The sequence below is a fragment of the Podarcis raffonei genome, chromosome 8 (assembly GCF_027172205.1).
Source record: "Podarcis raffonei isolate rPodRaf1 chromosome 8, rPodRaf1.pri, whole genome shotgun sequence".
NCBI lineage: Eukaryota > Metazoa > Chordata > Lepidosauria > Squamata > Lacertidae > Podarcis > Podarcis raffonei.
This window is the reverse complement of record NC_070609.1, coordinates 39,882,747-39,909,843: the sequence shown is the minus strand read 5'-3', so window position 1 is coordinate 39,909,843 and position 27,097 is coordinate 39,882,747. Positions and strand designations below refer to the sequence as shown.

The following is a 27,097-nucleotide window of genomic DNA, read 5'->3' as shown; positions in this document are numbered from 1 at the left end:
CCTCTCCGCTGGGAAGCCCTGAGCAAAGGTGAGTCCCCAGGCAACGCAGCCGATTTGATCGGCACAAGGCATGCAAGCTCCACCCCCCCAGTCGTTCTTAGACTCTTTATTGGGTGAGCAACGCAGCCAAGCAACACAGTTGGAGCCTCCCTCCTCCCTGGCTGGGAGGGAGGGAGGGAGAGGAGCTGCTTCCTTTGCAACCCAGGAAATTTAAGGGACATCATCAGTAAGGGACAACAGCAGGACACGGTGCTGGGATAAGGGACTTTCCCGCCAAATAAGGGACAGTTGACAGCTATGATTGTGTTTTTATGATGATTCTCCATAAAATGTCTTCTTAATGTTGTACACTGCCCAGGGATCTTTCGATAAAGGACAGTATATAATAATAATAATAATAATAATAATAATAATAATAATAATAAAAAAAAAAAATAATAATAATTTTTTATTTATACCCCGCCCTCCCCAGCCAAGGCCGGGCTCAGAGCGGCTTACAAGCAATAATAAAACAAGATTAATGATTACAACTTAAAAACAAAAATAAAATACAACATTAAAATAATGGAACATTAAAATATTAAAATATAGCCTCATCGCAGGAGGAGAAGGAAAAGAAAAAAGAAAGAGAGCGAGGGAGGGAATCAAATTGGCTCCAAGCCAAAGGCCAGGCAGAACAACTCTGTCTTACAGGCCCTGCGGAAAGAAATCAGATCCTGCAGGGCCCTGGTCTCATGAGGCAGAGCGTTCCACCAGGCCGGAGCCAGAGTTGAAAAGGCCCTGGCTCTGGTTGAGGCCAATCTAACTTCCTTAGGGCCTGGGACCTCTAGGGTGTTGTTATTTATGGACCTTGGGGCTCTCAGTGGGGCATACCAGGAGAGGCGGTCCCGTAGGTACGAGGGTCCTGGGCCGTGAAGGGCTTTAAAGGTCAAAAGCAGCACCTTAAATCTGACCCTGTACTCCACCGGGAGCCAGTGCAGCTTGAAAAGCACTGGGTGAATATGCTCCCATGGCAGAGACCCCGTGAGGAGCCTCGCTGCAGCATTCTGTACTCACTGGAGTTTCTGGGACAGCTTCAAGGGCAGCCCCGCGTAGAGCGAATTACAGTAGTCAAGCATGGAGATGACCGTCACATGGATCACTGTGGCCAGGTCGGGGCGGGAAAGGTAAGGGAACAACTGCTATATAAATTGAATAAAAATAAAAATTTCTGATCTTCCCTGACACCACCCCGATGAAGAGGATTTGAACTTGAGAGAGGGGGCCCAAGCTGCACGATAGTCATGTTTCTGACAAAAAAATCCCCATATGAATATTATTAAGCAGAACTATAAAAACACTGTATTTCGTATACAAATATTTATTGTGAATTATGATCATATCACAGATTTAAAGTGCTATGATTTTGCAAGAATCTGAAAAATATATGCCACTCTGTAAACATTGTTCACCTGTTTCTAGGGCAAAGACTGTGATTTGTTCACACTAATAGGTAATGGGACTTAGGATGCAGTCCTAACCCTACTTACCGGGGAGTAAGCCCCACTGAATACAGTAGCACTTGGAGCACAATCTTAGCCATATCAGCTGAGAAGTAAGTGTAATTCTATTTGGATTCTGTGTTTACCCACCTTACTCCTGAGCAGTTGCCTACTCCAGCAGTAAATTTAGCAACAAAGTGAGAGGAAATGGAATTGCACCACAATCCTAACCATGCCAACTCTGGAGTAAGTAAGTGGGGTTTACTCAGAGGTTAGCAGAGCTAGGATTGCAGCCTCAGTGGTGCAGACAGTACTGAAATGTACACCCCGGACACTACCAAAGGCCTAAACTGCTACTGTCCGAGAGGATAGGTGTGAATGTGCCTTTACTGCAGATGGAAAATCACTGGATTATTGTTGGTTTCCAAGTGCTGCGTCCCGTGGTGACCTTTAGAGTGTACCTTCTCAAACCCTTGCAGTGTAAAAGAAAGGCCTGTACCACGGCTGGGCTAACCACACAGTAACAGTGGACCTCTTTCAGATGCACACACTTTTTGGCTAGATCTGTTAGCGAGGAGTTGAGGTCATCAGATGGCGTAGTGCGGATGACCAGCCTTTCCAGAGTCTTGCTGTAGTTGCTGGTGGCAAACCGAATCTGGTTCACCATGTACGTGTAAGTGTTAAGCTGTAAACTGGTTACGGGAATATTGGGCTTTAGAATCCGAGGGATCTTCCATGCAGGGACTGTGTGGTCGAACTCCATCTCCACCTGCAGCTGTGGATATCTCTCACAAACCATAGCCCAAAGCTTTTCCGGGATGACGGGGATGTACTTGTCCAGGCGCTCGCAGAAAATATCCAGGCACTTGAAAGGCCCTCGATTTGACTTTACCAGTTCCTGGAAAACATCCTCAGACAGGCTTGCATAGTAGACCCCCAGGGTAGATAATTTAGGACAAACCCTCAGAACCTCACAGATCGTCTCTGGCTTGACGTTGCAAACCAGGGTGCGGTTGTTGATGAACAGGGTATGCAGATTTGGACTGCTGGATGCAATCAGCTGAATGAGCCCGTCATCTAGAGTGAAAGGCATTTGCCGGAAATCGATAAGCTGAAGGTTGGTCTTATTCTGGCTCTGGCAGATTCTCCGGATGCTCTGAATGATGTCTTGGCCGGAATAGAAAAGGGGGTTTTCTCCTTTGCACACAATGCACAGAGCCTGCAACTTGTGGTTCTGCTTGGCCAGCATGTCTAAAATCTGAGTGACGTTCCTCTGGGTTTTCTCCTGAGACTGATCAAAGGCTATCTTCAGGTGCTTGATGTGGCTCAGAAACTGGTGCAAGCTCTGCAAAGTGCCTTCGCCATCTTCATCCTCTGTGCTGCAACTGGACAAAAAATGATGGGGGATTTAAAAAAAAATTCAGTTTAATATTTGCATCCTGCTTTTCTAACAACAAATGTTGAGCTCAAAGCAGCTCACAAGAAAAAACAATAGCTTTAAAAACTAACAAACATGACAATCACTAGAGTAATATCAAAAGCACAGTAGCATATAAAGCAAATAAATAAATAAATCCCAAATTCATCACAGCATTAATACAATAAACAGAAACTCATAGTGATCCAAAGTATCAGGAATGTGCTCATTGATATAGGCTCTCTGATATGTCTGGTTTTCAGACTCCTCAAACTTCCCTGAGGAAGATACAGATGAGAAGGAAATCTCCAGTCAGTGGGGCGGCTGGAGGTGGGGTGGAAGAACCTCAGGACTCCCCGCTGGGCCCTCTAAACCTGAGGCTGTAGCTGTCCCAACTTCCTCAGGATTGTATGGACAAGGCCCTCATCCTTTCCATATTGAAGAAGTCAGCACCTATGGAATTGGCCAAGGAACCTTTAAGCCAGCACAACCAGCTCCTCAAGGAGGGCAAGGGGTGACTGCAGTAGAAACCTTGTCAGCCTACAGAAAGCCTCAGGTGGCCCCAGCTCTCTGCTGAGAACTGGCTAGAGAGCCCGAACCTTGCAAGAAGGAAGACTGAGTTGATGAGAGAGTTCAATCTTGCTTGGGCAGCAGGTCCCACCCACTCCATCACCTTGGGCCAATGTCTGCATATGGATAGGACAACCCACCTGCCAATCATTTGATGTCAAGATGCCATCAAACATGGACAAGTGGGTTGTTCTCCACACCCCTCACTTGAAAACTGGCCTCTTGGGGTGTGGTGATAAAGATCTGACACTGTAGGTGACTTCTGCTCCACCAGAACCAATTGCAGCACAACAGGATAAACTTCCAAATGGGAAGAGGCACTTGATAGGCTTCCTCAGGAGGTGGTGGCCTCTCCTTCACAGAAGACCTTCAAACAGAGGCTGCACTTTAAGCTCTCCCTTCTTACCTGACCTCTGTAAACCTCCAGACAGAGCTGGTAGAAACTGCCGCAGCCCAGGGCCGGCACACGTGGAATACTGTGTGCCGATCTTTAAGAGGCAAGTAGTAAAATATATTGGCCAGGATTTCTTCAGGGATGTAGCTCCAAGCGTCGGGGGCCAGCACCGGCATTCTCCTAGGGCAGCTGGTTGCAAATTTGGGAATGTAGCTTTCTTTGCTGGAAAACAAACGCACCCAAGATGAACAAACATCAGTCTATGAAATAAGCAGAAATCACATGAAGGAGTCCAGGAAAACACCACAATAAACGATGCATTATTCCCGAGGTGAAAAATGCCAAAGGGTGGTACCCAATGCTAGTCCTACTCAGACCCACTGAAGTTAATGGACATGACTCTGAGCAGGCAAATTAGTATTGTGAAAAGGGGCTACACAAAGTTAGGTCGTCAGGTAAAACATTTCATGCAATAACTTATGAACTTATCACGTGCACACCCTTCACAAGAACATGTCATTGTGTGAATATCAAGAGGGCAAAGTTACTCCGTCACTCAGCAACCTGGTTGTGTGCACTAAGCCTTGGAGGCAGATAGAGAATCAATGACATCATTCAGTAAAAAGTCAGGCAGGAGGAATAATATGAATATCCACAAGAGTTCTCTATTCAGTGTTTGTTGCCAAATCCTAAAGGAAGCCACCAGCAGTTGTTGTTTTTGCTGCAGGTTCCATCTGCAGCTATCCTAGATGGAGGGGAAATTAAATTCAGAAGGAAAGCTGAACCCACCCAAATTCAAAACATGAATGCTCAACACCGGGTAGCCTGCTCCCTAGCTCAGTGGGAGGGCAGATGCTTTGAATGCAGAAAGAAATGCCAATGAGTTAAGTAGTCTCATTAGGACTTGAACCTGATCTCATTTGGAATGATACTGTTGCAAATTACCTTGGGTTTTTTTTCACTTATTTATTTACTAAATTTATATCTGGCCCTTCCTCCCAAAGGGACCCAGGGCAGCAAGTACAAGTCCAGGACAGACACGGACTGGGAAATAGCCCTGCTTTAAAAGGCTCATTGAAAGAAGCTGGTCTTCAGTAGCTGCTGAAAAGACAACAGAGATGTCGCCTAATATTTAATGGGATGGCATTCCAAGGGCAGGTGCTACAACACTAAAGGCTCACTTCCTACATAGTACTGTGTGGAACAGATCTCCTGATAAGATGGTATCTTCAGGAAGCCCTTACTTGCAGAGTGCAGTGATTGAAGGAGGTGAAATGACCTTTTAGCTCGGGACCCAAATATATTTTGGCCTAAATCTCTCAGTATGAACCTCCCAGGACCCTTCAAACTTCACCTGAAGCCCTTTTCCAGGTGTCCCCTCTGAGAGAGGCTCGGATGAAGTTGCCTTATACTGAGTCAGACCTTTGGTCCATCCATCTCAGTACTGTCTGCCTTGAGTCTGCAGGCTGCCTGTCTCCAAGCCATACCTGGAGATGATATCTAGGAGTTCTTGCATGCAAAATAAGTTCCTCTGTTCCTGGCACTGGGTGGCTGCATTTGGCAGAATGGAAAAGAGTTTGGATTTGATATCCCGCTTTATCACTACCCGAAGGAGTCTCAAAGTGACTAATATTCTCCTTTCCCTTCCTCCCACACAATAAACACTCTGTGAGGTGAGTGGGGCTGAGATACTTCAAAGAAGTGTGACTAGCCCAAGGTCACCTAGCAGCTGCATGTGGAGGAGCGGAGACAGGAACCCGGTTCCCCAGATTATGAGTCTATCGCTCTTAACCACTACACCACACTGGCTCTCATGCAGAACTACGGCTCTTGAAAAAGTAAGACTGAGTAGAAATGCTCACGTTATTTTTAGGCACCTCAAGGATGGAGAGGGAAGCACCATTCCTCTGCTAAGCAGTTGTATACCCAGGAAAGAGTATTTGCATCATACGTACCAGGAGCCCCTGGATGTGCTTTCTTCTTCTGCCTGCTCAAGCCACCATGTGCTCTCTCCTTTCCTCCCAGGCACAAAGAGATCAGTCACACTCTCAAAGGTCACAATGAAGGCGTCTGCAACAGGAAGTCCCCATAAACTCTGTTTGCTTTCTGAAACCATGAAGTCACTTCCTTGTATTCAGTACAAGGTTGTTGTTTTTTAAAGCAAGGAGGGGGAGAGGCTTACACGAAAGGAAGTTGTTCCTGATTTTAAACACTCCTTGCCCCACCGTTTTTGCCACTCCTCATATAAAAAGGAGGCCTCATTCATGTGCTGTGTCAAAAGTTGGAAGGGGGGAAGGATCTAGCAAGTCAATGTGTGCAGGGGAGGGGCACTTTTTTTTTTTTTACAAACACCAGTGAAGTAGCATCAGAATCAGATGGCCCTATTGAGCTGTAAGGAAACTCCACAAACCAGGGCATTGAAGGAAGGTTTTGAGTGGGTCATCTCAGGGTACTTCTCACCATTTTAAAAAATCCATGTCTGAGGTTCTCAGCTGGAAAAGGTTCTCTCCCCTGACTTCTGTAAAGGGTTGGGGTGAATCTTGATCACCTTTGCAGACAACACAAAGCTGGGAGAGAGAGGTTTGTGATAGGAATTTTGAGGTCTTAGATATATGGTAATGTTCATAACAGCACATACATAGATCAGCACAGGAAGACCGACCTGGAACCATTTTGATTCCCAAACTGTCCCAAACTGACCAAATGCTTTCTCGAATCGAACTGTCCCAAACTGACCAAATGTTTTCTCTGCAAGGTCAAAGGAAAATGGAAAAGCCTCCCCATTGTCTTTTCCTTCACAAATCCTATCTTAAGGGTATGTCTGTGTTTGAATAGGGTGTGAGCCTGTGACATGGCCCAGAAACTAAGTATTTATCATTACAAAAGATTGGCCAGGCTCCCAAGGCAATCCAATCAAGTAACCTGCCAGACAGGAGATAAACAAGGACAGGAGAAAAACAACATTCAAATTTCTGTTTAAACCGCCTTTTCTGTGATGTATGTATGATGTTTCTGGGGGTGGTCTTGATCTACAGGGTGGCAATTTCAAAAGTCTTTATAAGGCCTTGCACAGCATTTTTGTGGGTCCTCCTCCTTTCCTGCGAGTGAGGGGAGCACCCTGTTGCAACAGATCAATAAAGATCAAGCTTACTAGCTGCTTTGCTTCTCAATAGTCTCTGGTTGGCCTCTGTTATTCTTTCCTATCAATAGGAAACCTATGTAAGGACTCTATATGGGCTTTTGGATACCCCATAAGGAAAAAGGGCAATTTTTGTTTACAACAGGTTGAACCCCTCAGAAGACAGGAACTATTAGTGACCCCTTGTTAGGTTCAGTAAGTCAACTGGCTCCAAATCCAGCTAACAGTAGCATCCTCTAGGCCACAATTTACCAGCTTCTCTGCAAGAATATCATGGGGGACTTTGTGTAAGGCCTTACTGAAATCAAGATAAGCCACGCCCACCGCATTCCCCTGATCCACCCAGCTTGTAACTCTTATCAAAAAAAGAAATGAGATTCATCTAGCATGATTTGTTTTTGAGAAACCCATGCCAGCTCTTAGTAATCGTAGCATCCTTTTGCTCACTGATTAAAAAGACAAGATGACTTTGCATATGAAAAGATAAGCATATGGCACAACAATTGAAACAAAACGTGTCCAAAACAAACATGGAGAAATCTAAATTTCCCACTGCACATTTACACTTGCATCCCTCCCCCGATAGTTAATTTTACTACTATACTGTTGAGAAAGAAGTGGCTTTCTCCCACCCCAAGGTAAGGTTCATGATGAGTCAAGGTAACTGTTAGCGATTTCTGCTGCCTCTGCCCAAGAATTCCTTGTCAGTGACTCAGCAAGGGAGAGGCAGAGTTTTGAAATAAAATAACATAAAAGCAAACCCCAGGGTGGGGAGGGGAGAATAAACAGTTTATATGTTGTTCTTTCCATGAGAAGCTAGAAGTTCCCAGTGGCTCTTGAAGGGAAATTCTGTCTTTAAAAGAAAGAGCATTGCTGCCTTTCTGTTCAATCATTATTATTTATTTACTTATTGCATTTAAATGCCACCTTTTCTCCGCAGAGCTCCAGGTGGTGCACATAGGTCTCCCCTCTCTCCATTTTATCCTAACAACCCTGTGAGGTAGGTTAGGCTGGGAGGCAGTGACTGGCGCCCAAGGGCACCCAATGAGTGTCATGGCTGAGCAGGGATTTGATGTGCTCAGTGCTTCCCAGGTGCCACGAGCAGAGCTTGCAGGGCACTTTGCGCAGTGCTTTCCAAGCACCTGACAACCCGCTGGTTGCCAGGTGCTCTTGGGAAGTGTTGTGCAGGAGGTTTTGAAAGCACTTACACTAGGCGGTGCCTGGAAAGTCCCTTTGGGCCAAGCCCTGGCTTAGCTGGCCCACACCTGACATACATGACAACAGGAGTAGGCAAGTGGGCATGGCCTACCTGAAATGGCCTCATAGGCCAAACAGGGAGGCTTGGCAGACCAAATTTTACCTGCAGACGGGAGGTTCCCCAACCCTGCCCTAACCAATACTCCTTAACCTTTCCAACACGGAGATATGAGAATGTTTTACTATCCTGTTAATTGTGGTGTTTTAAATGTGCTGACCTTTAAAGCCCTAAACGGCCTCGGCCCAGTATACCTGAAGAAGCGCCTCCACCCCCATCGTTCAACCCAGACACTGAGGTCCAGCTCCGAGGGTCTTCTGGCGGTTCCCTCACTGCGAGGGAACCAGGCAGAGGGCCTTCTCGGTGGTGGCGCCCGTCCTGTGGAACGCTCTCCCATCAGATGTCAAGGAAATAAACAACTACCTGACTTTTAGAAGACATCAGAAGGCAGCCCTGTTTAGGGAAATGTTTAATGTTCGATGTTTTCTTGTGTTTTTAATATCCTGTTGGATAAAAATAGAGGTTCAATTGGTATCATGGAGTTGCAGAAGCAAGGATGCAGAGAGGCAGTGCAGCTCCTAAAGGAACGTCACTTGTAAGGGCAATCCACCCAGCATTAAGAAATAAAAAAATCCAACCCTCTCTCTCTTAAACCTTTCTGCAGGGCAGACTTTTTCTTAGGAGTGCAGTCATTACAGCCCTGCCAGTAATGCTTTAAACCGAGGCTGTGAGAGCAATCCTTGACCTCTGATGCACTGGCAGCGCGATTCCTGAGACACTTGCTGCCCAAGGCTGTCCGCAGAATGACAGATGGCATGAAAGACTTATGAAAACCACATGTTAACATCATTTACAAGGCAGACCTCCTCTTATTGGAGACAGCAGGTGGTTGTTTTTTTCCAGGAAAATGCCAAAATCTCATTCCAAAAGTATACTAAGCAGCTGGCCTCTCAAACAAGGTAGAGGGTTGTTTGTTTGTTTTGTTTGTTTGTTTTGCTGTGATTGACTGCTCTTTATTAAAATATTTATATACTTCTATTCATTTTTTTTAAAAAAACACACCCATAAAATACAGTAAGAAAGACATACAAAAATGTCGAAATCAGCCAACAGCTATGGAAATATGTGATCTTAATTGCCTGCGTTAAGGACTTCCGGGTTAGCGCTATCGGCGAATGGCGGAGTTCCTCCAGTCGGAGGAACAGGCTCTGTGGAAATTGGGTCTTCCTGCCGCGGCGAAGGCGGGGGCCCGTTAGAAATCCCAGGCGGAGGAAGCCTGGGAACGTGGGGTTCAGCAGAGCACCAAGAGCTCCTCCCCTACTCACGAGGAAACCCATTTTTGGGGCTCCGGAGTGAAGTGGGGTGAGCAGTGCAGTGCATCGAACCGATTGCTATTTCCATGGAGGGAAGCCGCGCAGCCATCGCCGGAGAGCGCTGACTTTTTCCTGATGACATTTGGACTCTAAATCAAGTACCCGTGAGTAAAAACGGAGAATTTGGATTAAGAATCTGCAAATTTATGAATTAGGCACGAAGCGGGAAGGTGTAAACAGGAAGTCCGCCTCCCGTTCTTGTATACAGATTGAAGCAAAGACCTTGCAACCTAATAGCCTAAAAAGTTCTTTTGAAGTTGGAAATTTCCTGCACCCATAACCAACAAAACCCCCTTGGAAGCAGGAGAAAAAGGGGGGGGGAATTTGACTGTTTAATCCTGCAGGAAGTGAGAAAAGGAATATAAGTTTCCACCATCCCAAACCTGGGGACGGGGTGTCGGGACAGAAACTGTTTGAAATGTCCGTTGATTGAAAGTGGAGTATCTTGACAGATAGAAAAAAATAAAGAGAAACAAACTAACTTCAACGCTACCTTCTGCATTTTCGCTCTTTGAAGAAACAAAGTATTTGAAATTGAAAGGACTTGGAAGTGAAAGTAATTGTCTTTGTTTGATACTTTCTTTAAAAAAAAAGGATACAAATAGAAATTGTGTCCCCTAGAGGGAGCTTGTCTGTTTGCGGTTACAGCTTACATATGTGAGTTTTTGGACCGTGGGAACAGCCGTTTGACCTTGCTTTTGAACAGAAATGTGCTGGCAGGAAGGTTTGGTGTCTGCCCTTGGTAGGACTAATGCTCTGCTGGAGCAGCTGTCTGAGAAAATGAGTCTGATGAATGAAAAATTGGACTTCATGAGTGCTGTGGCCAGTGAATATGATTTAACAGGGAACAAGGATAAAGAAGTTACACAGCGATCAACTCAGGAATCCGGTTTGACAAGGCAAGTCCAAGGGCAGATGGAGAAGGAAGAGGTAGTAGCTATTCCTTATACAACACAAATGACAAGATCCAAAGTTCTACAGGAACAAAAGCTACTGCATTGGAAGATTGAACTTGGAGAGTGCTGGGAAGTACTTGAATTCAGGGAAGCTTTTTACTCTAGTGGGACTGTGAAACAGGTGAATAACTATTTGGACAAATACTTTTTGGACTACAAAGATGAAGATTGGGAGTGGGACTGGGGGGAAGGAGACAATCGGATGAAGGATAATGGAAATCATTATCGGATGGAACCCTCCGGGGACCCACTCCCACAGAAACTAACAATAGACAAAGAACTGCGTAAGTACAAACAAGAGCAAAAAAAATTGCAGAAGGGGCCGAGAAGAGACTTAAGGGCCTCGGATATTAGAACACCGGATTGATGGACTATGTAATGGACAGAAAGGACTGATATGACCTGAAACCAGGAAGAAGGGACGTTGGATGAAAATCAGAGATATGAAGGGAATTTCGTATATTAATTATGGAATTAGTGTAATATTATTGAAATTTGAGGGATTGTGTTGGAAAGGAACTAAATTGGCTTTAGTAGAAATGACTTTAAGGAGAAATGCATGAATGTGATGTGATTTTGAAATTTTAAGATTTTTAAGATAAGGTTAAAGAGAGTAAAGTAAATTGAATAATAGATTATATTAAAAGAGGGAAAGGATAAGTGGATTAATAAATAAGATAGAGTGTGAAGATTAATTATTTAAATTAAAATTTAAGAAGTATGGGAAGAATTTGCTGAAATAACGAACTAAACTAGAATACAAAAAGGGAGGTGTGAGGAGGTTCAAGAATTAAGCAAATGAAAAACTGTAATTTGAGATTTGTATTTTTTCTTTTTTCTTTTTCTATTTTTTCTGTTTTCTTTTTAGGGTTAGGGTTGGGGTTTTTTATATGTATTCATGAAACACTTAATAAATATTATTTGAAAAAAAAATTAATTTCCTGCGTTAAGCCCAATGGAAAAGAAAAATGTTCAGGAGGCACTTAGAAGCTAAAACTGAAGGCACCTGCTGGATCTCTATTAGCAGATTATTCCACAAAAGTGGGCCGATTTATACATCTTTCATAAAATATCAGGGCAATGGACAGCAACATAAAAAACCCCCAGAAAAATCATTAATATGACTGCCTTCCTCAAGATTTTTTAAAAACAACTGCACATAGGACTGCCGGGAAAAAAAAGGTCTTCAAAGAGACTCCTGAAAGTCAGAAGCCAGGTGGCCTGTTGCATCTCTGCTAGAATAATATTCCAAAGCATGGAACCGGCAACAGCCTCCACAGCACAGGGGATACCTAACAGCGCTCCTCAAAACGGGCTCCTGATGATCATTAGTCATCACAGCCCGCCAGCAAGTTCCAACCTGCCCGTGAGAGCGCAGCAGGGCAGGCTCCTTTTCCCTCTGCAGTCCCCTCTCTGCCTTGGAGCAGCTTTCCGCTAGCAAATCTTCCCAAGAGCACTGCGAGATCTCCTCTCCTCCTCCTAGCAGGAGTGGAATTAATCTATGCGAGCATATGCACTCTGCTGATGCTCTGGGACACGGCGCTTTTGCTTTCTAAAACCAAGGCGACCAAACAGCACCTTGGTCAGAGCTGTGAGCTGCAGCCAAGGACGAACTGAATTCCCACCCCGTTCCTTACCTGATTTCAGACGACCCCAGCCCCCAGGCGGCCTCTCCTGTCAAGGCCACGGTTCGGGGCGTTCACTGATTGGCAGGCTGAACTTCCTGGTGCATAAAAACGGGGCGGATCCTTCGGTACCTTCCAAACAAGCAGCCCAATGGCAAGCGGTGCTCGATTTGGACTGGCAGGTCCGCCAGCCGGTCACCGTTGCCTCTCGCAAACCACGTTGGAAGGGGAGAGACTGTAGTTCATTCTTCTCCGGGGAGAAAACTGCCAAAAAGGAAAAAGCAAAAACTCCACCAGTTTGGAATTAGGCTTTCCCCAGATCTCCGAACTGCAAAAACAACCCTGTGAATTATTTGCAAGCTTGAAAGTCCGCGGAGGGGTGGTGGTCTTGTGGGTGAGAGAGAGCATATGGGGGTGGGGGGAGTGACTGGCATATGGGGGGGCGGTCATTGCTCAGGGATCGGGTCATCTTCCTTTAATAGCCACATGATCAGGAAAGTGCAAAGTGCCTTTTTGCTCTTTCCGAGCGGCTAATGCGCAAAGGCGGAAGACGCGCGCTATAGCTCACTCTGTTTGCGCGCGGGGAGGAGGAGGAGGACCGGCCAGGATCGGGCAAAGGGAAGAGGTAATGGTCGCTCTCCGTCTTTGGAAGCGGGTGGGCGCTAGCGCAGGCTCCGGCTGCTGACAACTCGATCCGAGGTAGCGATCGGGAGCCCCGTTGGCCCAAATCGTTCCGTGCCTCCCGCTGCCTAGCGCGGAGATTTCGCTACGGAGAAAGTGGGTGGCAAGGAGTTTTCTCCAAATTTAAAGTGGCCAGTTTTAAAAAGTGGGGAGGCGAGGCGAGGCTCTCCCTCCAAGTTCAGAAAGGCGCGGGTGGGGAGTGGAGCGACGATGCGCAATTCATCCGTTTTCATTTGCCAAGGCCCAAGAGGCCAGTTTCGGTTCCGTGCGTTCCGGGAAGCGGCTTCGTTCCAGGAACTGGGCTCGGGCAGTTCTCTTGCGCGGCCCGAGGGACGGATCGGACCTGACATTCCTACGTACCTTGTGCAGATGGGGATCTCGCTTTTGTAACAAAAGGATTTTGAGAGGGTTCAAGAGAGGAAAAAGTGGGATATTCCCGTACTTCTAGGAACCCGCGAGGAACCTACCCGTTTTAGAAACTTCGGTTTACGAAACTGGGGGCGGATGTGTGTCTGTTTTGGATTACTTAATCCAGAATAAATGCACTCATCAAAGCAGGTCAGGTTTGTCCTGATCGGTAAAAACCTGGAAAAGAGAAACGGATAAGTGTTCGTTTTGCTTTGGCAATAAAAATCAATGCCACCACTTCGATATACGATACGATATCTTTATTGTCACTGTCCCATACAGAACAATGAAATTGAAAATCTACATAAAACATTCAAAAACCCCTAAAAACTCTGAAACCCCATTTTAAAATACAATATACTATTGAAGTATATTGCATATATATATATTCGAAGAATTATTTAGCAGGTATATAGAACTTTGTTCGGAGTGTTTCTTATACAGTATCTCAGTGATTTTTTACAACAACCCTGCAAGTCTGATCAACATTATTTTCCTAGTATTGCAGGGCTGGGGAAATGAGGAGACTCAAATGTAGGCAGTATTCATTCATTCATTCATTCATTCATTCATTCATTTTGCATTTGATACATTTCAAGGCTTGTTTTTAGGTGCACCTGACCAAAATGTGGCACACTCTCTCTGTTTAGAGGTGCAAATTTGAGCAAACAAGAAATGTGATATTGGTGCTGATGACACAAGGTCAGATAGTGCTGAACATGGCCTCTCAGAACAGCTGGTTCTATAAACAAACCTCTCGCAAGGCAAAGGAGAAGACATTGGGACTCTGGCAACAGTTGGATCCTTTTGTTATAGGTCCCCAAATATGTACTGCCTTCTGCTTTATATAAGCCATTATTAGACTTGGTTAGGGCGGATACACAATATATACATGAGCCTGGGGAAAGGACCTTAAGAGAAGCATCAAAGAAGTACAATGGGATCAATTATGGGCTAAGCCCTCTATGGAGTCTGTTTTGGTGCGAGTCTAGGAAGCCACCCTTAAAATAATTGTGTGATAGCACTGGACTCCCCAAAGGTTTTCCTGTATTATTTATTTGATTGATTGATTGATTGATTGATTGATTACAACAACCCTGTGAGGTAGGTTAGGCTAATACTATAGATGATAACTGGCCCTAGGTCACCCAGTGAGCTTTATGACTGAGTGAGGATTTGACCCCTAGTATGCATCTCACATCCATTTGTTTTAAAAGTTTTATTTTTATATGAATAGTTTATATTATTTTATGTAGCGATCTTTGTGGATTGAGTGCTATATAAATCTTGTTAAATAAAAAAAAGTCAATGAATTCTTTCGTTTCCTTTTGAAGACAGAAAGATGGGAGACGTCTCTGATGTTTGGGTGGGAAGCGCCTACCTGTTTGTGCAGTCAACATCGGAACAGGTCCTTCTTCCTGTGATGTATGGAGACCCAAAGCAGAAGCCCTGCGTGTTCAAAGCACTCAAGTTGGCTCTAGCGGGTATGTATTCTGTGTTGCCATTAGTGCCCCAAGACAGCAACTCATTGAGGACAGCATCATTTGCCTGTTGTCACTCAGCATCCTTATATCTGAGCTGCTCTTGGAACTTTAGCTTCTCCCAAGTCCACACCTTTGCAGGCTGGTGAGTCAGACCATTGGGCTCAGTACTGACTGCTCTGACTGGCAACAGCTCTCCAGGGTCCCAGACATGGAGATGCCAGAGATGGAACTCGGGATGTTCTGCATGCCAAGCAGGTGCTCTGCTTCTGAGCTACAACGTTGGCCCTAAAGATAAAGGGAGATTCCAGTCCTGGTTTAAACCACCTAGGAAACCATCTTCTACCAAGTCAGACTATTGGACCATCTAGCTTAGTATTGTCTGCACAGACAGGCAGCAGTTCTCCGGGGCTTCAGGCGCAGGTCTTCTCTAGCCCTTCCTGGGGCCTTCTGCATTCAAAGTAGTTGCTCCGCTGAAATGCTCGAGTCCTTCCCCAAATATTGCATGCTACCCTGCAGTTCTAGAACACAGCAATTTGTCTTCCACGCCTTGTTTGCTAAGAGACTTCCACTCATTGGAACTCTCCAGGGAAGTCTCTTTCCCAGCCTGTAGAATTTACAGGCCTAGAAGGTCTCCTTTACTTTAGCCATAAAGATAATAATAAGTGTACTGGTACCTGAAAGCGAGAAAGACAACCTGGCAGACTTCCTTACAAAGGAATTTACAGATTTTTGGCAACAGGACCTGGGGAAGGAAGAATTCAAGATAGTGAGTGCATTTAGGCTTGGTAAAAGACAAAGAAAGAACAAAGCAAGAGACTGTTTGATTACCTTAAGAACAAAAGAAGAAAGAGACAAAATCTTGAATTTGCACTATCAAAGAACTCTGGAAATTGAAGATTCATTCGTGGAGATCTTTAAGGATATACCCAAATATATTTTGGATGTAAGGGCCTACTACAGAGATCTTGTTGTTCTATTGAGAAAAAACAGAATACTCTTCAGGTGGGAATTTCCCCAAGGTCTATCCTTCAAATACAAAGGAAGAAAAATAAGAATAAGGACAGTGAATGATAAAGACAAGTTCTTGAAAGACCACGAGGAGGATCTACAGAAGGAAGTGGAATCCGGTGAGGAGCCAATTGCATCAGGAAAAGGAATTTTAGACATAGCAAACTTATCATTTGGACTCCTTGGCCCAGGGAAAGACACACCACCAACAGAAGAAGAACAACAACTCGGTGCAGTTGGAGGGAAAACTAAGTAACTCACCATGGCTCTGCAACTTCTAAGTTGGAATTGTAATGGACTTAACTCCCCTCGAAAGAGAAAAGGTGTTTTTCATATATTAAGAAAAGAACAATTGGACTTGATTTGCTTACAGGAAACACATGTAATGAGGCTACACAGGAAAATACTTATTAATAAGAGATTGGGACAAGAATTTATTTCGTCTGATAAGGTCAAAAAGAGAGGAGTGGTGATATATGCAAAGGAGAAATTTTCACCGAAATTAATTTTTAAAGATGAACAAGGAAGATATTTGGCAATCGAAATTCAATTTCAAGGAGAGAAATTTCTGATTGTAGGGGTGTATGCACCGAACGAGGGGAAATCTGAATTTTTTAAGAAGTTGCATGAGATTCTTTTGGACTATATGGACTATAATATAATATTGATGGGGGACATGAATGGAGTTGTATCTACAAACATGGATAAGGCACAAAAACAGGTAGTCACCAAAGATGGTAGACTACCAAAAACTTTTTTTGAATTGACTGACAATATGGACTTGATTGACATTTGGAGAACTAAGAACCCCCTGGGGAGAGAGGGAACTTTCTTCTCTGAAGCTAAGATGACATGGACTAGAATTGACCAAATTTGGATTACTAGAGGAATGGCACCAAAGATAAATAAAGTGGAAATCTGCCCTAAAACTTGCTCAGACCATAACGCTGTAAAGATGGAGATGAAGCAAACAACACCCGGCTCCTTTAGATGGAGGATGAACGACACCCTATTTAGAGATGAAGAAGTATACAAAAAGGCCCAAAAAACTTTGAGAGACTATTTTGAAATAAATATGACTACTAATGTCGAAAAAAGAGTAATCTGGGATGCAAGTAAAGCTGTGATGAGAGGGTTCTTGATACAACAGAACGCAATAAAAAAGAGAAGCCGAAATGAGAAAAAAGATAAAATTTTGGAGAAAATAAAAGAAGGGGAGAAAAAACTGAGAGTAAAGCCAAAGTCGCAGGAGATTTTGAGAGAAATAAAATTATATCAAGTACAATATATGGAATTGATGAATCAGGAAATAGAATGGAAAATTAAACAAATGAGACAGAAGACATTTGAATCAGCGAATAAATGTGGGAAACTACTGGCTTGGCAATTGAAAAAAAGACAAAAACTAAATACCATCACAAATTTGGAAGTAGAAGGAAAAGATATACACAATCCAACTGAGATTAGAAATTGCTTCCAGAAATACTTCAAACAATTATATGCACAAGGGCCACAGAATGAAATGGACATTGAACGTTTTTTGAAAACAAATGGATTACAAAAAATTTCACAAGAAAGCAAACTAATGTTGAATTGCAAAATATCTGACCAGGAGATAGAAGGTGCCATTCAAAATATGCAATTAGGCAAGTCTCCAGGACCAGATGGGCTGACTTCCAGATATTACAGATCTTTGAAAGAGTGGTTATTACAACCTTTGAAGGAAGTCTGTAATGAAATTTTGGAAGGGAAAAGAGCACCAGAATCGTGGAAAGAGGCGTATATTACACTTATACCGAAAACGGAAACTGAAAAGACACAACTTAAGAACTACCGTCCCATATCCTTATTAAATGTGGATTACAAAATTTTTGCTGATATTTTGGCTAAGAGACTGAAAAAAGTATTGATTGAGGAGATTCATAAGGACCAAGCGGGCTTTCTACCGGGAAGACATCTATCTGATAATTTGAGGAACATAATTGACATTTTGGAAAAGCTAGAAGTGAATATAAACACTAAAGCAGTTCTGATATTTGTGGATGCGGAGAAAGCTTTTGACAATATCTCTTGGAGTTTTATGAAAAAGAACTTACAGGGTATGGGGGTAGGCCAAGGCTTTGAGAATGGTATAGGGGCAATATACTCTGAACAAAATGCTAAATTAATTGTAAATAACGTGGTTACGGAACAATTTAAGATAGAAAAAGGGACACAACAAGGGTGCCCAATTTCCCCATTGCTTTTTATATCGGTCCTGGAGGTCCTGCTGAACATGGTTAAAGGTATACAGGTCGGAGCTAAACAGTATAAACTGAGAGCATTTGCAGATGACCTAGTTTTGACGTTACAAGAGCCAGAATCTAGTACTAAAAGAGTTTTAGAACTAATTCAAGAATTTGGTCAGGTGGCAGGATTCAAACTGAACAAGTCAAAAACTAAGGTTTTAGAGAAAAACTTAACATTGACTGAAAGAGAGAAGTTTCAGAGTGAAACAGGTTTAACTGTGGTTAAGAAAGTGAAATACCTGGGGATTAACATGACAGCTAAAAATGGGAATTTGTTTAAAGACAACTATGAAAAATGTTGGATGGAAGTGAAAAAAGATTTAGAAATTTGGTCAAATTTGAAGCTTTCCTTGTTGGGTCGAATTGCAGCTATAAAGATGAATGTATTGCCTAGAATGTTGTTTTTGTTTCAAACATTGCAAATTGTGGACAAGATGGACTGTTTCAAGAAGTGGCAGAGAGACATTTCTAGATTTGTCTGGCAGGGCAAGAAGCCCAGAATAAAATTTAAGATATTAAGTGATGCAAAGGAAAGGGGTGGATTTGCCCTGCCAGACTTTAAACTTTACTATGAATCAGCAGCGTTCTGCTGGTTGAAAGACTGGCTGCTTCTTGAGAACACAGACATTTTGGATTTAGAAGGTTTCAACAATGTTTTTGGGTGGCATGCATATTTGTGGTATGACAAGGTTAAAGCACATAAAGCATTTAAAAACCATATTGTTAGGAAAGCATTGTTTAATGTTTGGATTAGATATAAAGATTTATTGGAAAATAAAACCCCAAGGTGGTTGTCACCAATGGAAGCGAAAGCTCAGAAAAAGCTCAATATGGAGGCCAGATGGCCGAAGTATTGGGAAATTTTGGAACAAGAAGGAGATAGACTGAAACTGCAGAGTTTTGAGAAACTAAAAAACAAAGTGCAAGACTGGCTTCATTATTATCAGATAATGGAGGCTTACAATTTGGATAAGAAAGTTGGCTTCCAGGTGGAAAAATCTAAATTGGAAACAGAACTGTTAGAACCCAAAACTAAGATTTTGTCAAAAATGTATAACTTGCTGCTGAAATGGAACACTCAGGATGAGACTGTCAAATCAGCTATGATTAAATGGGCACAAGATGTTGGACATAACATTATGTTTGCTGACTGGGAACAGTTGTGGACCACTGGGATGAAATTTACGGCATGTAATGCCTTAAGAGAAAATATTATGAAAATGATATACAGGTGGTACATGACCCCAGTCAAGCTTGCAAAAATTTACCATTTGCCCGATAATAAATGTTGGAAATGTAAAGAAAATGAAGGTACATTTTTTCACCTTTGGTGGACGTGCCCTAAGATTAAGGCTTTCTGGGAAATGATTTATAACGAATTGAAAAAGGTATTTAAATATACCTTCTTGAAGAAACCAGAAGCTTTCCTCTTGGGCATGGTCAGCCAGTTGGTGTTAAAAAAGGATAGAATTTTCTTTATGTATGCTACAACAGCAGCAAGAATACTCATTGCAAAGTATTGGAAGATGCAAGATTTACCCACTTTGGAAGAATGGCAGATGAAGTTGATTGACTGTATGGGATTGGCAGAAATGACTGGCAGAATCCGTGACCAGGGAGAAGAGTCGGCAGAAGAAGATTGGAAAAAAATTAAGGACTATTTACAGAAATATTGTAAAATTAAGGAATGTTGAATGATGTTGGATTGAAATTAAGCGGTTTTTAGCTGTAATGGTATAAAGGAATATGAAAAAATGGTTTTTTATAAGTAAAAATTTAAGGTTATAATAACCTAAGATGTTGGATAGAAAATAAGGTGTTTTTATAAGCTGTAATGCTTTGAGATAAGGATTTGCTGAATAAATAATTTGAATTGGATTACAAGAAGGGGAGGTATGAGGAGGTCAGGGAAGTATGTCATTGAAAACTAAGTATTGTGAACTATATGTGTTTTTAAACTTTTTTGGTTTTTTTTTGTTTGTATAAAAATTGGAAATTTTAATAAATATCTTTTAAAAAAAAGATAATAATAAGTGGAACATAGAGAGGCTTCTGTCTGCACTGTATCTTGCAGCATCACTTTAGGTCTTCTTGTAAATGTGCTATTTCTCTCTCTGCGTGTGTGTTTGTTTGCTTGTTTTCTGGAAGATTACACAAAATTTATTTAATTAATATAAAAATAATAAATAATTATAATTTATTATTTATACCCTGCCCATCCGGCTGGGTTTCCCCAGCCACTCTGGGCGGCTTCCAACCGAATATTAAAAAAAATACAGCCTCAAACATTAAAAACTTACCTAAACAGTTGTCTTTTAAAAGTAAAATAGTTGCTTATTGCCTTGACATCTGCTGCTCTTCCTCCTGAAAGGGAGCCCAAGATGACTCAACAGCATAAAACACAACTGAAAAATATAAATCTGCAGAGCTGCTGCCATTCAGTGTATAAGGTACAGAGCTTGATAACCCAATGGTCTGACAGCAGAAAGTGGCTTCTTGTGTTCGCTAAGTGGAAAACCTGACAGCCACTGCTAACTTTCCTCCCCGCTCTTTTCCCCAGATTCAACGGGTAGCCTCAACGGGGTAGACGTGCTGAAGGTCCATTGCAGCGACCCTCACCTGATAATCCAGCTCAAGTTCTGCAAGGAAGAGAACTGCCGGAGATTCCTGCAAAGCTATCGTGAGGGACACCTCCAAGACTCCCTCCAGAATCACCTCAAACTTTCCTTGTCCATGTCCACCTTAGTCCCTGTCCAGATGGAGCTGAAAACTGGCGCCGAGAAGCTAGACGCCATGATCCGGGAGGAGGAGCGGTGCCTTGAGTGCATCTACCATGAAAAGGTGCGAGCGAGAGAAATGCTGGGCTGCGTGGGTGGCTATATGGCAGGAGCCTGGAACCTTTGGGTGAGCAGGATTGTTACTTGTCCCTGTGGGCCAACTTTGACAGAGGTGCGGGACAGCCCACCAGCCAATCACCTGACATTGTTTTGATGTCCAATACATGACAGGTGCATTGACTTACCCACTGAACAAAGTCTCTTGTCCAGAGCTTTCCCAAGAACCTGAGAGCCAGCTGGGCACTTGGGAACCTCAGCGCAAGGGGCGTGGCCAGGCCTGTGCTCACCCAAAGGCTGAACACAGTGCATCACGAATAACGTCCCGTGTGGGACGGGTGGGAATAGTTTGGGAGAAGCAGTCCTGTGGACCCAATTGGGACTTGTGCTGCACCCAGTTTGGTCTGCCGGCCAAAGTTTCCCAACTCCTGCTATTTAGCGTTCAAGTTAGATAATTAAGAGGAAAATTCAGCATGCGAACCGTCCAAATTTTGCGTCAAGGAAAGCTGGATTCTGCAGCTTGGGCAAATGTGCCCACTTTTCTTTGGCATAATATGTTTTTATGGTTCTTTCTGAGAAAAGGCAAGGAACAATGTGGGGCATTGAAGCTCCATCTTTTCCCACCCCACAAGCTCTGCAATTCTTCACAGATCTCAGCAGGCATTGCTCATCCACTTTGAACTCTGTTCTTTAACAAATAGGACTAGAATTATTATTATTATTTAAGTGACAGCTTACCTTCTCAGGGAACTGAGTTGGCCCACAACTCACACTCACTTTACATACGCGAGTGAAAGCTTATGCAGGTGGTGGGGTGAAATAAATAAATGAAGAGTGTGGAAAACCTGCTGTTCCCTGCTCTCCATTTATTTGCTTTTTTCTGCCCACACACTCAGTGGGTTTTCCTTGCTTACTAATCTTTGGGGAGGTTACAGGCTGGTGCCGAGAGCACCCCATGGCCCTCCTGCAACCTTCCGAGAGCCCAGTAAGCAGCCCAAATATATATATTTGGCAGCACACCTGAATGTAGGATCTAACACAGTACACATCATGGATGCTGATTTTTTAATAGGGCTGATTACTGAACCAGCTAGTTTGCAGGTAAAATTAATGGGGCAGATGATTTGTGTGTTTTTTGGTATGTTACTTATTGTATTTACTATGTTTATATCTTGCCTTCCTCCAGGGAGCTCAAGTCAGTGTATATGGTTCTCTCTCCCTCCCTATTTTATCCTCACAACAACCCTATGAGGTAGACTAGGTTGGGAGGCAGTGACTGGCCCAGGGTCACTCAGTGAGCTTCCTTACCAAGTGAGGATTTGAGGCCTGGTCTCCCAGGTTCTAGCCCAGCATTTTTTAACCACTGTACTACATTGGTTCTCCATTTCAGCCTAACCGTCTCAGGGATGAAGAGATCACGGAGCTGGAGGAATCTCTCAGGAACTGTTCCTTTCTGGGCAAGATTGACAACACGGGTCCTTCTTCGAATTCTTCATCTGCATCTTTGAATTCTTCACCTGCACCTTTGAATTCTTCACCTGCACCATTGAATTCTTCACCTCCATCTTTGAATTCTTCACCTCCATCTTTGAATTCTCTGCCTCCATCTTACAGTTCTGTGGAGATCTCAGGGTCTCTGCCAAAGGGAGACACCTTCACTTTCCAGGGCCAGCAGTTCGGTAAGTGTTTCCAAGAGGAAATTGAGAGAACTCGATCACTTTGAATAAGAACTGGTTACAAGACAAAAAAAATTAAACAGGTGTGCACTGAAAGGAGAGAGCTGGACAAATTTGTCTATGTCATCTCAAGGAAAACTCTGAAAACGTGGTGTTATTTTGTAGCAGGATTGTTTGCTGTTTATAGTTTCGTATTGTAAAGTTTCTGAAGGGGAAGAAAAAGATCAGAAGAGTCAGGATAGTAGGAGAGTTGTCCAGCCAGAAATCACACAAGGAGCACTTGCAAGGTTAGATGTTGTTTGAGCACTGGTTAGGTTTCATCTGAGCAGCTTCAAGAGTTGGTGTTGCTGCCTCACCCTTCCCTGAGCTTTCATTGGGGTCCTGTTCTGGAACAGCAGCTGAGGAGTCAGGTGTCCTCCTCATGGATAGGGCTTAAGGAGAGTTGTGCTGCTGGATGGACACCACACCCAGCTATCGCTTCCGTTCAGCCTTGCCCTTGGTGGTGATTTTGGTGGCTCAGGAATGAGGGGATGTGGCCAGCAGTTGAGGCTGCTCTGTTAAGGCAAACGGGACACTTCCCAACCAACCTCAGCCTGCTCTCAGCCAGCCTCCACCTGCCTGCCTGCCCTCGGACTTACAACCAGTATTAGAGAGTGACCTCAGTTGCCAGCTTTGACTTCCTGAGTCTCAGTTTTGCCCTTGGTAAACACCGCAGGAGAAAGGATTGAGACAAAGCTCAGATTAGTTGGCTCTGCCTGCCATTGGCTCTGGCCCTGCCTACTATTGACATCCCTGCTTTCTGTCCCAACAGTCCCAATGAGTATCAGTCACCATTGGAAACCAGTCAGGGTATATTGTGTTCCTCCAAGCTTTCAGTCTCTCTGAGTGGGATATTCTCCCAGGCAGTGGTCTTGGGAGGTTTATTGGTCAGTAGTAGGGTCAACAGCAGCAGCATCCTCTACCTCAGAAGTCTCATGCAGTCCAGGGCTGGTCCTGGCAAGCAGGTAGTGAGGTGTGTCCCCTGTTTCCACATACTGGGAGGGTTGGATCCAGAGCTCTCCATATTTAGAGCAGTCCCATTAAAAGTAATGAACCCATTGACTAACATCAGTCCATTCATTTGGATGCAACCCTAATTTTTTGTTTTGTACGGAACGACGTGTCACCGATGAGTTAAGATTTGTTTTTTGTTGTTCCCTTCCCAAGCCAACAGAAAAATCTCTCCAGACGACCACCAGACGTTTGCCAAACTCGTGTCCAAGAAGTGGAAGCAGGTGGGCCGGTCTCTGCAGGTCAACTGCCGGGCCCTTCGGGATCCTGTCATTGACAACTTGGCCATAGAGTACGACCGGGAGGGCCTCTATGAGCAAGCGTACCAGCTTCTCCGCAGGTTCATTGACTCAGAAGGCAAGAGAGCCACCATAGAAAGACTGGTCACCGCCCTGGAGGAGAATGGCCTCATCAGCTTGGCTGAGGAGCTTCTGAGTGTCCACCAGAATGACAAAACATTGTAAGAGGACATGGGGGGGCAGTCCTCCCTTGAGACTACAAGCTGCAGGGCCAGTGATGCTCCACACTCAGGTGCCTTTCTACACCTCTTGACCGCTCTGTAGCCATTTGATGCCAGACCAGCTGTGGCCCTTCCCACTGGCAGAACCTGCCCCGAGAATAACCAGCACAGGACTGAGGCTGAAAGTCAGTGTTGAAATATGGATGGTCTTGGAAACATCTTTCATCTTACAGTAGCATCTGGACAAAGGCCTCAGCAGTTTCAGAATCTCTCAGCAATGTAATAGCAGGAAAAGGAAAAGATGTGAGACTTTCAGGAACGGTCTAAATAACTGGCTAGTGTCTGAGTAAAGGTAGTTCTCAGCACTTACTGACTGTAGCATCAAATAATGACGTTATATGGAAATGTGCATACAAAAGCGAGCTATCCTCAGATTAATGATCTGGCTAGGACAGTCATATTGTCCAAAGTCAACTTTAAAAAGTGGTACTTTCCAATGCAGCCAGTTCACACAATGGGTTGCAAATACTTGGCATAACTTAATCTAGCATGCAGTTGAATGTGTGAACTGACTCTTATTGGAAATAGGGGCTAGGAAAGGGGGTTTTTTTGGGTGGCAAGGGGTATTAGATCTGCAATGACTTATTCATTCCTACAAGCCCCACTTGATGCTGCAGTTAGCAGAGTTGAAACTGCATGTGTGAACCAGCGCTAGGTGGCATTTCCATGAACAGACTGCACCAGCATTTCACACCTTTTATGGAGTTATTCTTGAGTGTCATAGTAACTGTGCTGCTGTGATGCTTACTTACATGAGCATGTCTGCGTTTCCTTGCACAGAGGCTCCACCTCAGTGACATTATTGTATCCCAGATTCTCTTCCAGGAAGGAACAGTAGGCTTTCTCTTGTCTCATCATTTGCTTTCAGTCTTATGGCTGTGTCTGCTTTAGCACCATTTCCCTCAGAAAATGAGGCATGGCTGGGTTGGTAGCTGTCCATGGTTCATGATGACAGCTATCTCCCTTCTATCCTCCGCACATTTATAGATGCCTGTTTCACACGTAATGTTAAACCACTGTTTAGCAACCAATAGTTTATTCAATCATGGCATAGCATTATGTATAAATCCTGCCTTCCAGCTTAACTATGGTTTGTTCACTGCCAGCAAACCACAGTCTGAAGCCATGGTTGATTGTTGGCTTATGAACCTTGGTTTGTTTTAACTGTGGCTTAGTGTTATGTGTGAACCTAGCACCCTTGTTTAACTATGGTATGTTTGAACACCCCATCACAGACACTTAGTAAGCTACAAATGCACAAGGCAAGAGCAGCTGGAAAACAAACCAAGCTTTTGAAAAACAAGCCATGGTGACTGTCTGTGGGATAACTTGTGGTTAACTCTTGGTTTGTTAAAGAAAGCACGGTTTAAACAAAGCATTATGTGCAAACCAGTCCAATAATTGCTTAGAGCAAGGGAACCTCAGATCTGGCAGCCCACTTTTCATCTACTATCTTACTGGAACAGGGGAAAGTGTCATTGTTTGTGAGGGCATCATTGTCAAAAGATGGACAATGTATGAGATTCACGAATACCTGTAGCTACACAAAGGGAGCTGTTCCAAGAGCAGATACGAGGGCTAGATATCAGAGGATGCACAAAGCAACCTTGCTGGTGCTAAGAATGTCTGGTTCTGGTCATTTGACATTCCATTCTGCTTTCGGCACAATCTGGTATGGCATACAAATGAAGGAATGATTAGTGCCCTGAATCTGTGAATCAGAACACGGGAAGATGTCTTGTACTGAGTCAGAACCTTGGTCAATTTAGATCAGGATTGTCTCCATCAGTTGGCAGAAGTTCTCCAGAGTTTCAGACAGAAGCCTTTCTCAGCCATCCATGGCAATGCCAGGGACCTTTCCCCCCGCTACTGGCCCTTCTCTATGGGTATAAACGTCATTTTAAAAACCTATCACCTTTATCATTATTTACTGGTGTCTTCGGTTTTTTACAAATACATACGCAAAACATAAACTCAACAAAGACAAGTGGTGTGTATCATTTGGGTGTAAAGGCAATTAACTAAAGGGAGAGCATCATTCTGTAGAGTCAGCTTAGCTTCATTAAAGAGACAATACCTTTAGACCATAGGTACTGTGGTAATGTGTTTCCAAAACTGTCTGAGGGTCTGTCAGTACAAGGGTCCCTCCTGCCTTGCCCAGTTACAAATGTTATGAAGGGAACACATGTGTTTACGAAGGTATTCACTGCCTGTGTCCTGAACCACTCAATTCTGCTGCATTAATTTCTCTGGAAGATAGTCTGCACTTTGGGTAGAACTGAAAATCTAGTGCATGATGGGAAATGGTACAATTAAAAAAACAATAAAATTGCCCAACGAAAAGTGATTTCCCCCAAGCAGTGGGAGCAGCGTTAGAGCTTTTCCATGATGGAAGTTTGCAAGGCAGCCTACATGGGATTTCCCCCAGTGTATGCGTCTCCCTCATCCAGCCAGTGATCTTTAGCTTCAGCAAAATTGCTTCACCATGTGGAAGAGTAACCCTAACTCAGGGGGAAATATTGATAAATTAAAACACAATTGGTACAGGCTGGTATTTTTGCAAAGTGTATTTTTACCACACTTGTATTGCCTTGTTTTCTGCACTGTAGGTTTTCTACACAATACTCTCTTCTGATAGACACTGATTTTTAATGCCATGATTTGTATCTTTTGAGAATCCTGCTTTTATATTGCAGCACTTTCCTCAATGTGTGTCTTGACAATCTTCGAATTGTGCCTCTCCCCACCTTGTTGTGGCTTTCATTTTTAAAGACATGAAAGATCAGGCAACAATCAAATAAACATGCTGCTCAATGTTTAAAAGGGAATGCACCCGTGGAGATACCTCTCGGGAATTTGTTGGAATCCAAAAGAGAGTTTCATGTTTTTAAATAGTTTTAGCAGTGCTTGAAAGTTTGGAGCAGTCTCAAGCTGGCCG

At 43.6% G+C, this 27,097-nt stretch overlaps 2 protein-coding genes across 7 annotated transcripts; one reads left to right on the top strand and one right to left on the bottom strand.

Annotated features, from left to right (window-relative positions):
* Positions 1 to 1,344: 1,344 nt before the first annotated feature.
* On the bottom strand, positions 1,345 to 12,487 carry FBXL8 (F-box and leucine rich repeat protein 8). 6 transcript variants are annotated; one of them, XM_053399478.1, is made up of 5 exons: positions 12,223 to 12,485; positions 8,680 to 8,759; positions 5,818 to 5,932; positions 3,875 to 4,084; positions 1,345 to 2,866 (listed from the first exon to the last, which is right to left on the bottom strand). In XM_053399478.1, the coding sequence occupies exons 4-5, from the start codon at positions 4,036 to 4,038 to the stop codon at positions 1,885 to 1,887; spliced, it is 1,146 nt and encodes a 381-aa protein (XP_053255453.1). In that variant the 5' UTR covers positions 4,039 to 4,084; positions 5,818 to 5,932; positions 8,680 to 8,759; positions 12,223 to 12,485; the 3' UTR covers positions 1,345 to 1,884. The 6 variants fall into 6 exon arrangements, with proteins under 6 accessions (XP_053255453.1, XP_053255455.1, XP_053255452.1 ...); XM_053399480.1 differs by lacking the exon at positions 5,818 to 5,932 and having other exon boundaries at positions 12,223 to 12,487; XM_053399477.1 differs by lacking the exon at positions 8,680 to 8,759.
* Positions 12,488 to 12,683: 196 nt separating this feature from the next.
* TRADD (TNFRSF1A associated via death domain) lies at positions 12,684 to 26,070 on the top strand. Its single transcript, XM_053399482.1, has 5 exons — positions 12,684 to 12,835; positions 14,634 to 14,783; positions 20,640 to 20,920; positions 22,304 to 22,592; positions 23,796 to 26,070. The coding sequence occupies exons 2-5, from the start codon at positions 14,642 to 14,644 to the stop codon at positions 24,101 to 24,103; spliced, it is 1,020 nt and encodes a 339-aa protein (XP_053255457.1). The 5' UTR covers positions 12,684 to 12,835; positions 14,634 to 14,641; the 3' UTR covers positions 24,104 to 26,070.
* The last annotated feature ends 1,027 nt before the right edge of the window (positions 26,071 to 27,097 follow it).